The following is a 16,200-nucleotide window of genomic DNA, read 5'->3' as shown; positions in this document are numbered from 1 at the left end:
CTGTGGAATGGTGATCGTGTCTTCCACAGTGAATATTGATGTTCAGCTGCTATTTCCTTGTTCCCTATTACTATCTCTTCAGCATCATTTTCCAACATTCTGATGTCCACTCTTGCCTCTCTTTCACTCTTCATGCATCTGAAAAAATCTTTTATAATGCATCTTTTCTCTCGTTACTGCTTTTTTTTTAGTTACTTTCTTTTGGTTGTTTAAGGCTTCCCAACCTTCCAGCTTTGTACTATGATCATCCTGACCACAACTGCCTCAAAAGACCGGATGAGACAGCCACCTGGACCATTGCTCAGGGGCTACGTGAGGCCAGGATTCTGGAACGCTGAGGCACTGGCTGCCTTTAAAGGTCAAATCACTGGACTCTTGCTTATCACTTTACTCACTACATCATAAAAGGACACCAAAAAATTTGTCAGACCCCATTTCTTTTTCATAAAACCACTCAATTATGATTTTCTAGAATATCCAATTACTTTCCTTCCTCCTTTATACTAATAAAGGAAGGATGTTTTCAGCTTCAAACATTAGGAAGCTGTTAATGAGGTTGCAGGGTGAAGGAAACCACAATATCACAGTAAGGTGACTACACAGGAAGTGGCTATTTAGCTTTCTGAATCAAGGCTGATTCTCTGGACCAACATTGCCCCTCTTCACCATTTTCCTGTAGCCCTACAATTTCTGTTATTTCCAGAACACATCCTATAAAAGCCATATAGGTCCGCCTGCAGAAATCCACCAGGCAATACATTCCAGATGGAAGCCCAAAGCTGTATTAAGTCCCCTCCCTGCATCATGCTCGGTTCTATATTATACACTGTAGTTCTTGGGCTCCTGACCCTCTCACCAACAGGAACATATTTGTCTCCACATTATCTTGAACACTGCTGGTTAAATCCCCTCTCAACATCCCCTGCTCAGTGCTCAATCTCGGCCTATCTGGACCTTCACAGTGGCCATTCCCATAACTCATTACAAAGGTCATGAAAAACTGCACTTGGGAGCAGAGGGGATGGAAGGAAAATAATAGAAAGAGTTATTGAAAGGCAGGGTTTGGAGGGGAGAATAGGAATATTATTCATTTGGCAAAGAGTTAATCCAAAAAAATATAAAACATTAGAGAACAAATGCAAACTGGCAGGAAGGGCATGTGAATCTCCTGTTAACATGCTCAGAGTGACTCCCTGCCTCTATGCTTCAGAGGAAAAGCGATCCTGTAAACCTATGGGGGGAACATGCTGCAGGTTTAAGTTAGAGACTCCAAATATGAATGAATGAATCCAGAGCAGTCTTCCGATAAAAGCAGGACAACGTAGTCAGTGAAAGATGATAACTTTGACACTCCCGTTCATCCCATGTGTTCTGTTTAAATTGACTTACAGTTGTTTCCAGTGGACTGTCACCAGGGACTTGTCCAATCAGTCCCACTATGGCAGCTGGTAAACCTGGCCCAATGCCCGAGGACCTCTCCACCCACGTGCATTGGCTCCATACGCAGAGAGACAATTTACACAGCTCTTTACACATTCCAGTTAGGAATGAGCACTCAGAGCAGCGTACGAGTCCGGCTCCCACCCCTCAGTGGAATTAACTGGACTCGCCGTTGGATCAGAATGGATGGCGTGCCAGCTGTCATTTAGTACGTAGCAAAACTCCGTCATCTGCAGCACACATGCACCTCTCCAAGACGGGGTTGAACACTGGCAGCTCTGACTGAAATCACCAGTTCTGGCCAGCAGGACAGTGTAACAGAGATGCCAAAGATAGGACCACCAGCAGCACAACACAGTAAAAGTGACAGTGTGGGGGCTCTGGTATCACCAATGCTAAGGGAACACAGTGACAGTGTGACAAACAGTGAAGGCACTCCAGTGTCACCTCTGGCGGGGAACACAGGGAGTGGGACAGGCAGTGAGAGGATCCTGGGGAACACCATTATAGGGTGGCAGAGTGAGATTTTAAATGGAAATACACTGACAGGGAAATCAAGATGGAAAATATTTTAACAGAGGCAGTTACACTCCTGTCCTGAGGGACAATCCCTCACTTTGCAAACTCACTTCAATTGGAATTATGTTCCGCTCCCTCATTTGAGATTGAATGATTTTCATTATTTGGAAAATGGAAGGTAAATCTGGTTAATCCATCTATGTAGTTTTTAGGCTCTCAAGCTTATTAAGCTGGGGCATGGAGTGAAAAAACAAACCCTGATATTCTGAGGTTAAGGCAGAAGTCAGGGATAATGGCTGCACTTGGTTCATTCATATTGAGCGGGCATAGGACTGATACTGGCACAATGCCAAGGAATGAGAGATTTGAGCAATTGGATGATTTGCTAGAGTAACTCAGAATGGTAAAAGAAACAGCATTTTGGGTTGAGAAAGATAATAGGTCAGGCCATGGATTTCAACTACAGAAGAACAGAGGGAGGCACTAAAATAACTTTTTGTAAACTAAGGAAATTTGTTAGAATTGGAAATCCACAAAACGAGGACTGAAAATGGAACAGATCAAGAATAACTTTTCAGAAGGTACAAGGTACAGAGTAGAATTTGCATCACTTCCCATAATTTTGGTGAATAGTGAAAGTCACGCAGAGACAGGTTGAAGATCAGGGAAATGTGATCAATGTACTGTATGTACTTACAAACGTACTCAATAAAAATGCTACCTCATAGGCTGACGCCCAGGGAATAAACGGGCCTGCAGCAGCACCATGGACAGTAAACTGGCTGAGTGAGTCACTTGCCAAACCTGCAGCAGTGGACAGGGTACACTGACCCATTGGGGTCAGTATTAGGAACACTTTTATCAAACACTTTTTTTAAGGCTGTCTGGGGCACACATCCCAAATCGGCAGCTAATAGAGAACCTGCAAGTGTGTGAACTGTGCAAAGGATAACAATAGTTATTACGGACATATCGATAGGCCAGTAAAGAAGTAGCAAATGAAACTTAGTACTGAGAACTGCAAAGTAACAGTCTGCTGCGTCAACATAAACCAGGAGACTCGGTTTGAGAGGAGTAAAAGATCGAACATGATAGAGTTCATGTCCATAAATTATCGATGGTGACAAGGCAGTAAAGAAAGTTGTTAAAAGCAGATAGGATTCTAGGCTTTTTAAATAGAGAAAGGAACAAAAATAGTCAAGTTGAACCTTCTGTGATTCATGATAGATAGATTCAAAAACGTTAAATGAGTCTGAAACTGCCATTAAGGAGGAGACTCTGCACGCACAGATGAAAAAGGGAAAAATGCCCCTTCTCTGTACAGCAACATTATCTACTTACATGCAAGTGCCTTTAGAATGTTTCCCACATTAGAGAAATGCATGTTTTCAGTCTCAAAAGTAAATTTAAACTGGGAGCTTGGGAAGAACTGAGTGCATTGCTACCTGGGCCATAGGACCTAGAGCTCTCAACCCCGACCCCATGCTGACCTTTCATGGCTTCGGCTGACTGGATCAGTTCGGTGACGGCAGCTGCAACGCGCTTCGAGTACGCAGACAACTGAAGCTTCTGCTCGGCTGTGGGCTTCTGAACAACCTGTTTCAAAGCAAAGCCAGACTTTCGACATTCTCCAACGGTTAAATAGCACGGAAAAAGTGATGATGGGTTTACAAAGCTAAGTATAAACAGAATGATCAGGACTTCTGAGAATTCAGACTTACATAGAACAGAGAATTAACACTTACATAGAACAGTCCAGCACAGTACAGTTCCTTCCACCCATGACGTTGTGCCAACCTTTTACTCTTCCACAAGATCAATCTAACCTAGACCCCAACCTATTTCATGCCTTGGACCAATACCATGAAACAAGTGGTCTGTAGACTCCAGGTTGGGAACCCCTGATCTAATGCTACCCTCCCCCAAAAGTCTCCATTTACTTACATCAATCTGCCTGCCTATCTAAGAACATCTTAGGTGTCCCTAATATTTCTTTCTCTACCACCGCCTCTGGCATCCACCTACTACTCTCTGCATAAGAACATGACTTTTGACATTCCCCCCTATATGTTTCTCCTAGCACCTTAAACGTGTGCCTTCTTGTATAACCACTGCTGCCTTGGGAAAAAGTCTCTGGCTGTCCACTCAATCTGTGCCTCTCATCATTGTATACACCTCTATCAAGTCACTTCTCATCCTCATTTACTCAAAAGAGAGAAGCCCCAGCTTCTTCAACCTTTCTTAGTAAGACATGCTCTCCAATCCAGGCAACGTCCTAGTAAATCTCCTCTGCACACTCTCTTGAGCTTTCACATCCTGCCTAATGATGAGACGACTACTTTACATAGGCTCTCCAAAATCCCTCAGATTTGCGTGCAAACCCCGGAAATCTGATGGCCTATCTCAATAATTCTCAGAAGGCTACATCCCTGTGTACTTTGTTCTAGGTAATCCATACGAAGCCAGGCTGACCCACTCACCGCAAGGACGTGCTCCAGCAGTTCCATGTATCCCACGGTGCATTCAGTGGCTGAATGCAAGGCCCGGCCTCGCACATCCTCACTCACTGCTGAATGGTATGCTGCTTGCTGCCGAGGGAAACACATACGGACTTCAGTGCTGATTGACCGAAAGCAAGTCAGGAATCAGACTGGCAACCAGAGAGACTGACAAATACCTTGCAAGCTGTCAGCATGTCGACAATTGCCTTGCGACTCAGGTTGGCAGTTGCTATCACTTCATCCTGGCGACAGGAGTTCCCTGCAGCCACTGCCTTGGCAGTGGCGGTTGTGATACCTTTTGTCATTCGAATGAATTCTTCCGGTGTATGAGTCTTGGCTGGTACCTCTTTTGATTGGAAAACCTGGAATTTAAGTCAAGATCCAGCTTGAAGGCTTCATGTTGTATCACATATAAGTAATGTCAGTGGACCAATGACTGGCAGTTGTCAGTGGACCAATGGCTGTGGGGCAGTTGTCAGTGGACCAATAGCTGTTTGATAGTGCTGGTGTCAGTGGACCAATGGCTGTGGGGCAGTTGTCAGTGGACCAATAGCTGTGGGGCAGTTGTCAGTGGACCAATGGTTGTGGGGCAGTCATCTTTTTAGTCAGGTTAAGACCAATCTCATGTGACAGATAAGAATTTGAATTTACAATGCCTGGATATGAAATACTTTCCTAATGGAAGGTCATGTCCAATGAATTGTGTAGGGAGGTCACAGGGTATGTCATTTTGGGCAGAAAATTTTCTGCAGATGATGTAGATTTTAGCAGCGTGCTGGTCAATACAAAAAGATAGTGTGTCAAATTCAGTCCAAACTTGACCAAGTGTAGGATAAAAAGGTAATGACTGACGGGCATTGTTCTGATTGGAAGCAGTTCATGGGATTCCATATTCTCTCCCCTTACTGTAGATATATGATTGACATGAAGTACATGGCAAAAAAGTTAGCTGGTAGTGCAAAAATTGGCTGTGAACTTGACAGTAAGGAATAACACTTTAGACTGCAGGAAAATGTATGGCCTAGGGCAGAACACGATCCCATGATCAGCTCCAATTCTCGACCAACTTGCCAATTAAAGCACTGAGCAAGATCGAAACTAAAGAGGACAAGAGCGGAGGAGACTGGGTGTCCATCGCCGTTTGCCTGCTTTTGACCGGTCTGCCTCCCCCTCTCGCTCGCTGCTGCTGCAGGAAGATACAAGAGTCTTGGGTTTTGGACAAAGTTTGATTGGCATGGTTTGTGGATTGGACTCATTTCTAGAGGACTCTGCAATTCATGTTCTATGGGTTTCTGATTTCTGGTTAGAACATGGCTATTCTGCACAATTTACTTGGGGTGGCCTGCAGTCAATGCACGACCCAGTATTAAATTGAACTGGAATGAACTAAACTGAACATTCCTAAACTGTTTTCTGTGTGTTATTCACATTTTTTTGCCATTTCTGCAATTTTGTTTTGTGCATTGTGTGTTTAATATTCTCTTTGTATGGGTTCCATGGTGTCTCTTTGTTTCCTGACTGTCGGCGGGAGGACGAACCTCAGAGTTGTATACTGTACGCATACTTTGATAATAAATGTACTTTGAATCTTTGGAAATGGAATTTAAAACGATAAATGTGGAGAGGAATATGCAATAAATGGGAAAACATTGAGTGGTTGAAAGAAAAGTGGGACTGTGGATTGCACAGCCACAGATGCTTGAAGACAGCAGGAAAGATGGTCAAGAAAGGCACATGCAATGATTTATTCTATTTGCCAAGGCACAGAAGTTATGCTCTAACACTAACTCAGGCTTCAGTTCATCCACCGCGTACAATTTAATTTTGGTTACCAAGAGATTACACTGGGGGAGGGTGCAGAAAACATGGCCAGCAGTAGAAAGTTATAGCCATGGTACAAGTTGGGATTGGTTTCTTTTGAAGGGAAGAGGCCAAGAGATATTTAACTGAGGTATACAACATGATCTGAGGCTCAGAACGAGAAAATGGGACAGTCAAAAGCCAGGAGGGTGATTTAAAAGTAACTGATAGGTTTAAAGCAGAAGAACCATTCTTTCATGAAGGGGAAGATAGGGCCTGTAACTCGATGCTTGAAGTGTGAATTCACATCATGTCTGAACAGCTCCACAATACCACAGAGTCATTTTCTGGTTATACCAACTATATCATCGATAGTGATATTAAATCTCGGGGTTCATGTTCCTCCTGTTGAACACTGCAGTCACTCTACGATCACCTGGGAAGCACAAAACTATTCTGGAACTCCAGAAACACTTGTCTGCTGCCCTAGTTTAGGAATCCCTGATTACTACCACCCTGTGGACCTGTCTTCTCTCTCCTTGTACCTTTGCATCGTCCATCATGCTTTGGTCCTGGCTCTTACTGAACTTCCCATTTCCCAGAACTGAATACTGGTTAGGGAGCAGGATGCCCAGGGACCTTCTGCCAGCTCTTTTCAGTCTATCTGGGGATCGCACTGTTTAAGTTGTGGGTGTAGAGAGACCCGGAAGAGATATAAAGTACATAGACAAAGAATAGGAAGTTGTTAGACAGAACCAGATTCAGAGACATTTACTGTGCATGTTGCTACCAAATATGTTGTCTGCTCGAGCTGTGGGCTGGAGTTTGCTTGAGATATTCGACCCACAAAACACTCCGCCTGCCCCAAACTCCAAAGCACACAGACCGAGCTTCTTCATTCCTGAACCTTCGTTTGTCCCAGATCAGACTAGAGTGTTATATTTTTTAAGCGGCACAAAATATTTGGGAGAAGGATTGGTGGGAGGGGAAGGGATGGGGAAGAATTTAGAGTTTTGCAGCTGAAATACAGCTAATGGAGATGGAAGGGTTCCAATCTAAAATGTGCATGATCTTAAAACAGAAAGGAAGACAAAGTAAATCAGGAGAAAGATGATAAATAAATTGGGAGATAAAGGGGAGAGTGTGATCAGAGGTAGAATTGAGGTGACATCCAGTGAGTTATTAGCCCTTCATCAACGTACCGCCAGCTCCTGTTTAATGCTTTCTATCGTTCCCTCGAGAGCCCTTGTACCGCGCGTGGCTTCATCCTCTACTGCTTTCACTGTTTTCAGAAGGGAGGTGACGTTTGTGACCATTACCTACAAGAGAAGGGATCACATGGTAACAGGTAAACAATCAGAACCCTTAATCCAATTTTATTAGCTCATCATTGACTTTTATTTTAATTCCGTCTTTGTTCTGTGACCTTCACCATGCTTAATGGTAAAATAAGATCAGTCGCTACTTCTCACCACTCTATACACCACCCCTAACTCTCTGTATTCTAACCAATACATCTCCACGCTCAGCATTTCCCCATCAAAATAAAGACTTGCTTTGCCTCTAATCAACTTCCTTACATCACCAGACACTTCAAATTTGAACACTCCTAAATCTTCTGCATTGCGGTCCTGATTCCCACAATGTAATCGTAAATTATTGAAAATAATGATATATAATTATTATATCAAGCTTTGAAATGAGTCTCACTGGAATCTGGTAACTCAAGGCTGCAGGCACTATGTGTGTAACTAGCTATAAATACCTTCCTGTGACCAGCCCTTGTCTATCTTATGCTATACCTTGTAATATAAGGCTTATGCAGAACCTTCTTACCTGCCTTATGTTGTGCCTTACAATATACCTTCCCTGCCTCGCACTGTCCCTCCTGCTCTATCTTGTTTGCCTCTCCCTGTACCCTGTGCCCACCTCGCCCCGTACCCTGTGCCCACCTCGCCCCGTACCCTGTGCCCACCTCGCCCCGTACCCTGTGCCCACCTCGCCCTGTACCCTGCACTCACCTCGCTCTGTGCTCTGCGCCTTTGCCCTGTACCCTGCGTCTGCCTCACCCCGTACCCTGTGCCCACCTCGCCCTGTACCCTGCGCCCGCCTCTCCCTGTGCTCTGCGCCTTTGCCCTGTACCCTGCGCCTTTGCCCTGTACCCTGCGCCTTTGCCCTGTACCCTGCGCCTTTGCCCTGTACCCTGCGCCCGCCTCTCCCTGTGCTCTGCGCCTTTGCCCTGTACCCTGCGCCTTTGCCCTGTACCCTGCGCCTTTGCCCTGTACCCTGCGCTCGCCTCTCCCTGTGCTCTGCGCCTTTGCCCTGTACCCTGCGCCTTTGCCCTGTACTCTGCGCCTTTGCCCTGTACCCTGCGTCTGCCTCACCCCGTACCCTGTGCCCACCTCTCCCTGTACCCTGCGCCTTTGCCCTGTACTCTGCGCCTTTGCCCTGTACCCTGCGCCTTTGCCCTGTACCCTGCGCCTTTGCCCTGTACCCTGCGCTCGCCTCTCCCTGTGCTCTGTGCCTTTGCCCTGTACCCTGCGCCTTTGCCCTGTACTCTGCGCCTTTGCCCTGTACCCTGCGTCTGCCTCACCCCGTACCCTGTGCCCACCTCTCCCTGTACCCTGCGCCTTTGCCCTGTACTCTGCGCCTTTGCCCTGTACCCTGCGCCTTTGCCCTGTACCCTGCGCCTTTGCCCTGTACCCTGCGCCTCTCCCTGTACCCTGCGCCTTTGCCCTGTACCCTGCGCCTTTGCCCTGTACCCTGCGCCTTTGCCCTGTGCTCTGCGCCTTTGCCCTGTACCCTGCGCCTTTGCCCTGTGCTCTGCGCCTTTGCCCTGTACCCTGCGCCTTTGCCCTGTACCCTGCGCCCTTGCCCTGTGCTCTGCGCCTTTGCCCTGTACCCTGCGCCTTTGCCCTGTACCCTGCGCCTTTGCCCTGTACCCTGCGCCTTTGCCCTGTGCTCTGCGCCTTTGCCCTGTACCCTGCGCCTTTGCCCTGTACCCTGCGCTCGCCTCTCCCTGTACCCTGTGCCCACCTCGCCCTGTACCCTGCGCCCGCCTCTCCCTGTGCTCTGCGCCTTTGCCCTGTACCCTGCGCCTTTGCCCTGTACCCTGCGCCTGCCTCTCCCTGTGCTCTGCGCTTTGCCCTGTACCCTGCGCCTTTGCCCTGTGCCCTGCGCCTTTGCCCTGTGCCCTGCGCCTTTGCCCTGTGCTCTGCGCCTTTGCCCTGTGCTCTGCGCCTTTGCCCTGTACCCTGCGCCTTTGCCCTGTGCTCTGCGCCTTTGCCCTGTACCCTGCGCCTTTGCCCTGTGCTCTGCGCCTTTGCCCTGTACCCTGCGCCCTTGCCCTGTGCTCTGCGCCTTTGCCCTGTACCCTGCGCCTTTGCCCTGTACCCTGCGCCTTTGCCCTGTACCCTGCGCCTTTGCCCTGTGCTCTGCGCCTTTGCCCTGTACCCTGCGCCTTTGCCCTGTACCCTGCGCTCGCCTCTCCCTGTACCCTGTGCCCACCTCGCCCTGTACCCTGCGCCCGCCTCTCCCTGTGCTCTGCGCCTTTGCCCTGTACCCTGCGCCTTTGCCCTGTACCCTGCGCTCGCCTCTCCCTGTACCCTGCGCCTTTGCCCTGTACCCTGCGCCTTTGCCCTGTACCCTGCGCCTTTGCCCTGTACCCTGCGCTCGCCTCTCCCTGTACCCTGTGCCCACCTCTCCCTGTACCCTGTGCCCACCTCGCCCTGTACCCTGCACTCGCCTCTCCCTGTACCCTGCGCCCACCTTGCCCTGTACCCTGCGCTCGCCTCTCCCTGTACCCTGTGCCCACCTCTCCCTGTACCCTGTGCCCACCTCGCCCTGTACCCTGCACTCGCCTCTCCCTGTACCCTGCGCCCACCTTGCCCTGTACCCTGCGCTCGCCTCTCCCTGTACCCTGCGCTCGCCTCTCCCTGTACCCTGTGCCCACCTCGCCCTGTACCCTGCGCTCGCCTCTCCCTGTACCCTGCGCCCACCTCGCCCTGTACCCTGCGCTCGCCTCTCCCTGTACCCTGCGCCCACCTCGCCCTGTACCCTGCGCTCGCCTTTGCCCTGTACCCTGTGCCCACCTCGCCCTGTACCCTGCGCCCGCCTCTCCCTGTACCCTGTGCCCACCTCGCCCTGTACCCTGCGCCTTTGCCCTGTGCTCTGCGCCTTTGCCCTGTACCCTGCGCCCGCCTCTCCCTGTACCCTGTGCCCACCTCGCCCTGTACCCTGCGCCTTTGCCCTGTACCCTGCGCCTGCCTCACCCCGTACCCTGTGCCCACCTCTCCCTGTACCCTGCGCCCACCTCTCCCTGTACCCTGTGCCCACCTCGCCCTGTACCCTGTGCCCACCTCTCCCTGTACCCTGCGCCCACCTCTCCCTGTACCCTGTGCCCACCTCGCCCTGTACCCTGCGCCTTTGCCCTGTACCCTGCGCCTTTGCCCTGTACCCTGTGCCCACCTCGCCCTGTACCCTGCGCCTTTGCCCTGTGCTCTGCGCCTTTGCCCTGTACCCTGCGCCCGCCTCTCCCTGTACCCTGTGCCCACCTCGCCCTGTACCCTGCGCCTTTGCCCTGTACCCTGCGTCTGCCTCACCCCGTACCCTGTGCCCACCTCTCCCTGTACCCTGCGCCCACCTCTCCCTGTACCCTGTGCCCACCTCGCCCTGTACCCTGTGCCCACCTCTCCCTGTACCCTGCGCCCGCCTCTCCCTGTACCCTGCGCCCGCCTCTCCCTGTACCCTGCGCCTTTGCCCTGTACCCTGCGCCTTTGCCCTGTACCCTGTGCCTTTGCCCTGTACCCTGCGTCTGCCTCACCCTGTACCCTGTGCCCACCTCTCCCTGTACCCTGTGCCCACCTCTCCCTGTACCCTGTGCCCACCTCGCCCTGTACCCTGCGCCTTTGCCCTGTACCCTGCGCCTTTGCCCTGTACCCTGCGCCTTTGCCCTGTACCCTGCGCCCGCCTCTCCCTGTACCCTGCGCCCACCTCTCCCTGTACCCTGTGCCCGCCTCTCCCTGTACCCTGCGCCCGCCTCTCCCTGTACCCTGTGCCCACCTCTCCCTGTACCCTGCGCCCGCCTCTCCCTGTACCCTGTGCCCACCTCTCCCTGTACCCTGTGCCCGCCTCTCCCTGTACCCTGTGCTCGCCTCGCCCTGTACCCTGCGCCCGCCTCTCCCTGTACCCTGCGCCCGCCTCTCCCTGTACCCTGTGCCCACCTCTCCCTGTACCCTGTGCCCGCCTCTCCCTGTACCCTGTGCCCGCCTCGCCCTGTACCCTGCGCCTTTGCCCTGTACCCTGCGCCTTTGCCCTGTACCCTGTGCCCACCTCGCCCTGTACCCTGCGCTCGCCTCTCCCTGTACCCTGCGCCTTTGCCCTGTACCCTGTGCCCACCTTTGCCCTGTACCCTGTGCCCACCTCTCCCTGTACCCTGTGCCCACCTCTCCCTGTACCCTGTGCCCACCTCTCCCTGTACCCTGCGCTCGCCTCTCCCTGTACCCTGCGCTCGCCTCTCCCTGTACCCTGTGCCCACCTCTCCGTGCTCTGCGCCTTTGCCCTGTACCCTGCGCTCGCCTCTCCCTGTACCCTGTGCCCACCTCGCCCTGTACCCTGCGCCCGCCTCTCCCCGTACCCTGTGCCCACCTCTCCCTGTACCCTGTGCCCACCTCTCCCTGTACCCTGTGCCCACCTCTCCCTGTACCCTGTGCCCACCTCGCCCCGTACCCTGTGCCCACCTCTCCCCGTACCCTGTGCCCACCTCTCCCTGTACCCTGTGCCCGCCTCTCCCTGTACCCTGCGCCCTCTCCCCGTACCCTGTGCCCACCTCTCCCTGTACCCTGTGCCCACCTCGCCCTGTACCCTGTGCCCACCTCGCCCCGTACCCTGCGCTCGCCTCTCCCTGTACCTTGTGCCCACCTCGCCCGGTACCCTGTGCCCACCTCTCCCTGTACCCTGTGCCCACCTCGCCCCGTACCCTGCGCTCGCCTCTCCCTGTACCTTGTGCCCACCTCGCCCCGTACCCTGTGCCCGCCTCTTCCTGTGCTCTGCGCCTTTGCCCTGTACCCTGTGCCCACCTCGCCCTGTACCCTGCGCTCGCCTCTCCCCGTACCTTGTGCCCACCTCGCCCCGTACCCTGTGCCCGCCTCTCCCTGTACCTTGTGCCCACCTCGCCCTGTACCCTGTGCCCACCTCGCCCTGTACCCTGTGCCCTCTCCCCGTACCCTGTGCCCACCTCTCCCTGTACCCTGTGCCCACCTCTCCCTGTACCCTGTGCCCACCTCGCCCCGTACCCTGCGCTCGCCTCTCCCTGTACCTTGTGCCCACCTCGCCCCGTACCCTGTGCCCGCCTCTCCCTGTGCTCTGCGCCTTTGCCCTGTACCCTGTGCCCACCTCGCCCTGTACCCTGCGCTCGCCTCTCCCTGTACCTTGTGCCCACCTCGCCCCGTACCCTGTGCCCGCCTCTCCCTGTACCTTGTGCCCACCTCGCCCTGTACCCTGTGCCCACCTCGCCCTGTACCCTGCGCCCGCCTCTCCCCGTACCCTGTGCCCACCTCTCCCCGTACCCTGTGCCCACCTCTCCCCGTACCCTGTGCCCACCTCTCCCCGTACCCTGTGCCCACCTCTCCCTGTACCCTGCGCCTTTGCCCTGTACCCTGCGTCTGCCTCACCCCGTACCCTGTGCCCACCTCGCCCTGTACCCTGTGCCCACCTCGCCCTGTACCTTGGCTGCGCCCTTCAGTTGATACATTGATGGATCGTCAGCGGGTTTCCCAGCTGCACACTTCGTGGCACTGATGAGGTCAGTAAGTGCTTTAGCCACATCCTTCACTGCATTAATCAGTACAACCTGAAAAACAAATATCAAAAAAGAAGTATTTATCACAGTCGGTAAAGTCTGCTCACAGCCAGCTGATAAAGCGCTCTGGTTGGTCGGTGGGGCTGAGGCATACAGGGTTCAGCTGTGACTGAGGATGGCTGGGAGAATCACAGGAGTAGCTACCCCATGAGGTATGCACGTGGGGACCTGAATCAGGTACACTCGTGATATTTCTCCCATTGTGGAGTAATCTGCTATCCATGGAGAAAGAAACTCCAAACAATAGTGGTGGAAAATCTCACAGAAATCCCTTTCTCCTCCTCACAACCTATTCCATCTCACAGTTCATCAACTCCACCCTGAACTTTCCACTCCAACCTTTCAGTCTCCAATGAAGCTACCAACTAGCACATATGTGAGGTGAAATGGGAAACCAGAGCACCCGGGGAAAAATCGCACACGGAACAGAAAGATCTCATCACAGTGAGCCGGGGGGGGGGGGTCAAGATCGAACCTAAGTAGCTTGATTTTGGGTGCAATCAGCCGCTCTTGATTATGAACACCATGTGTAACTCTGAAGTGGAGAAGAAATGCCATGAAACGTTCCACTCTCCCACTCAATAACATATTTTCCCTAACATTTCTGCTATTCCACATTTTAACTGGTCGCACGCTTTCCTTTTTGACACCTTGTATTTCTTGCCACTCGTTACAAAGCCTTTACCGGCACACCCTTCATCCTCTGTTTGGTCATTCTCCTTTCCCAATTCCAGGAATCTTAATGGAGACCTCAGGAACAGCCCTAATCATTTAATTATTTTATTTTACTTTATTTAAAAATACAGTGCAGAACAGGCTCTTCTGATCCATGGAGCCTCCACTCAGCAACCCACCGGTTTAACCCCAAGACGAATCACAGGACAATTCACAAAGACCAAGTAACCTGCTAACTGGTATGACTTTGGACTGTCGGAGGAAAGTGGAGCACCCGGAAGAAACTCACACCCACGTGAGAAGAACATATAAATTTTCTTAGAGGACGCTGGAATTGAACTCTGAACTCCGATGGCCTGAGTTGTAATAGTGTCGGGCTAACCGCTACACTACTGTGGTCCCCACAATACCCAACAGCCTTCTGGACTCCAAGTCAAAAATTTTCAGATCATAACCACAACTCTCTTATTCTCTGACAGTCTGCATTAGTGACAATTCCATTCTATCTCCTCTAACCTCGACACTTGACTCCCAGCTGAGCCATCATAACCTTCTCTGTACATTTTTTTGGTGACAAAAAGGCTTTGTCTGTGTAAGCTACAGCTTGCATTTTTTTCCTGAATCATTCAGAAGGTTTGGCAAATGCAATGTTGGCATTTATTTCAAGGAGATTAGAATATAAAAGCAAAGAGATAATGCTGAGGCTTTATAAGACACTAGTCAGGCCGCACTTGGAGTATTGTCAACAGTTTTGGGCCTCATATCTCAGAAAGGATGTTTTGTCATTGGAGAGAGTCCAGAGGAGGTTCACGAGGATAATTCTGGAATGAAGGGGTTAACATATGAGGAACATCAGGCAGCTTTGAGCCTGTAATCACTGGAATTTAGAAGAATGCAGGGATATCTCATTGAAACCTACTGAATGTGAAAGGACTGGATAAGGTGGATGTGGAGTGGATGTTTCCTATGCTGAGGGTATCCAGAACTAGAGGACACAACCTCAAAATTGAGGGGCGACCCTTTAGAACAGAGGTAAGGAGGAATTTTTTTAGCCAGAGAGTAGTAAAACTGTGGAATGCTCTGCCACAGACTGCAGTGGAGGCTGTCTGTGGGTTGGTTTTTTCCTGATTAGTCAGTGCATCAAAGGATGTGGTGAGAAGGCAGGTGTATGGGGTTAAGTGGGATCCAGTATCAGCCATGATGGAAGGGCAGAGCAGACTCAATGCGTTGAATGGCCTAATTCTGCTCCTATGTCTTATGGTCTTATATTTTAGTGAAGCTTCAATATATAGCATAGAACAGAAATCCCCACTTTACCAAGTCTTTGGACAGCTGCTGTGGCCCGATCTCCCTGAACGTAACTCCTTACCTGTGTTTCTGGATCATCGGAGCCAAGGCTGGCAGCTCCCTGCTTCACCACTTCAGCCAGCTGGGTAATGGTGCTGACAGAGGACTGGGCAGCTTGGGCTAGTTTCTCCTGGCTTGATGCTGCTCCAGACACCAGGAACTTGGTGTCTTCAACCAGGGCCTTTGCTGTTTTTAGGATGTTCTCCCTGATTGAGGGATGGGGGAAGAAACCACACGTGTGAGAGCCAGGTCAGCTAAACTTTCAGAAGCAAAGCAAGGTAAAAGATGCCCTGCCGCCCTCCTGGAGACAGGGAAATGAGTTGAGACTTTTTTTTTTGATGGCTCCTGCACTGTTTGCACGAAAAATTCTTCACCAATAGGTTTTAGACCAAAACTGTTTAAACGAATGCAGGCCCTTCTCACTAACCGTACCCCATTATAGGTTCTGATGTCCACAATAATGGAGGGGACTACTCCGGAAAGCGACACACAAAAAATGCTGGAGGAACCCAGCAAGTCAGGCAGCGTCTACGGAGGGAAGTAAACAGTTGATGTTTCGGGCTCAGGTCACTCTGTAACTGCATCATCCCACTGGTGCTCGGGTGCCCCAGTTACCCAGCCGTTGATCCAACCAAATGCTGCTTCCCACAACTGGGAGCACATTCGAAATTCATACAGTTTGAGAGTTACGGTCACTCATTGTGGAGGTACATTTTGACTTATCTTGAACTCTGGGCTAGCGGAATTGTTACCTTCAATAATATGAGAGATATCACAATACCTCAGCTCAATGCAAATGATCCAAGGTGGGGTTTTAACTGAATCTGACCCAGGACATTCTGTGCTTTTTTCACCACCCTCTCCAATTTCAGTACCCATCTTCAAAAGGGCATCAAAGTCAGTGGAAACTGCCAGGCAGACCAGAGCAACTTTGATGGAAAAGACAGAGAAGAGACTTAACCAAGGAGTTAAATTGAACAGGAAATCTTCTGATCCAAAATAAAATCTTTCCAGAGCTCCATGCCTATATCCCAGGGCACACACAAAGCACAGGTATGT

At 51.2% G+C, this 16,200-nt stretch overlaps 1 protein-coding gene across 5 annotated transcripts in view; it reads right to left on the bottom strand.

Moving 5' to 3' along the window:
- Window positions 1–16,200, bottom strand: part of tln2b (talin 2b) — a 323,891-nt gene that overhangs the window by 25,289 nt on the left and 282,402 nt on the right. For all 5 annotated transcript variants that reach the window (XM_063070979.1, XM_063070978.1, XM_063070977.1 and 2 more), the window contains 6 exons: window positions 15,164–15,347; window positions 12,985–13,110; window positions 7,463–7,579; window positions 4,637–4,822; window positions 4,440–4,547; window positions 3,450–3,555 (listed from right to left, as the gene is read on the bottom strand). In XM_063070979.1, coding sequence (XP_062927049.1) covers window positions 3,450–3,555; window positions 4,440–4,547; window positions 4,637–4,822; window positions 7,463–7,579; window positions 12,985–13,110; window positions 15,164–15,347 — 827 coding nt within the window. The remainder of the gene's footprint in view (window positions 1–3,449; window positions 3,556–4,439; window positions 4,548–4,636; window positions 4,823–7,462; window positions 7,580–12,984; window positions 13,111–15,163; window positions 15,348–16,200) is intronic.

Source organism: Mobula hypostoma, chromosome 18, assembly GCF_963921235.1.
Source record: "Mobula hypostoma chromosome 18, sMobHyp1.1, whole genome shotgun sequence".
Classification (NCBI taxonomy): Eukaryota; Metazoa; Chordata; class Chondrichthyes; order Myliobatiformes; family Myliobatidae; genus Mobula; species Mobula hypostoma.
The sequence above is the reverse complement of the archived record's forward strand: the minus strand, read 5'-3'. Positions and strand labels throughout refer to the sequence as shown.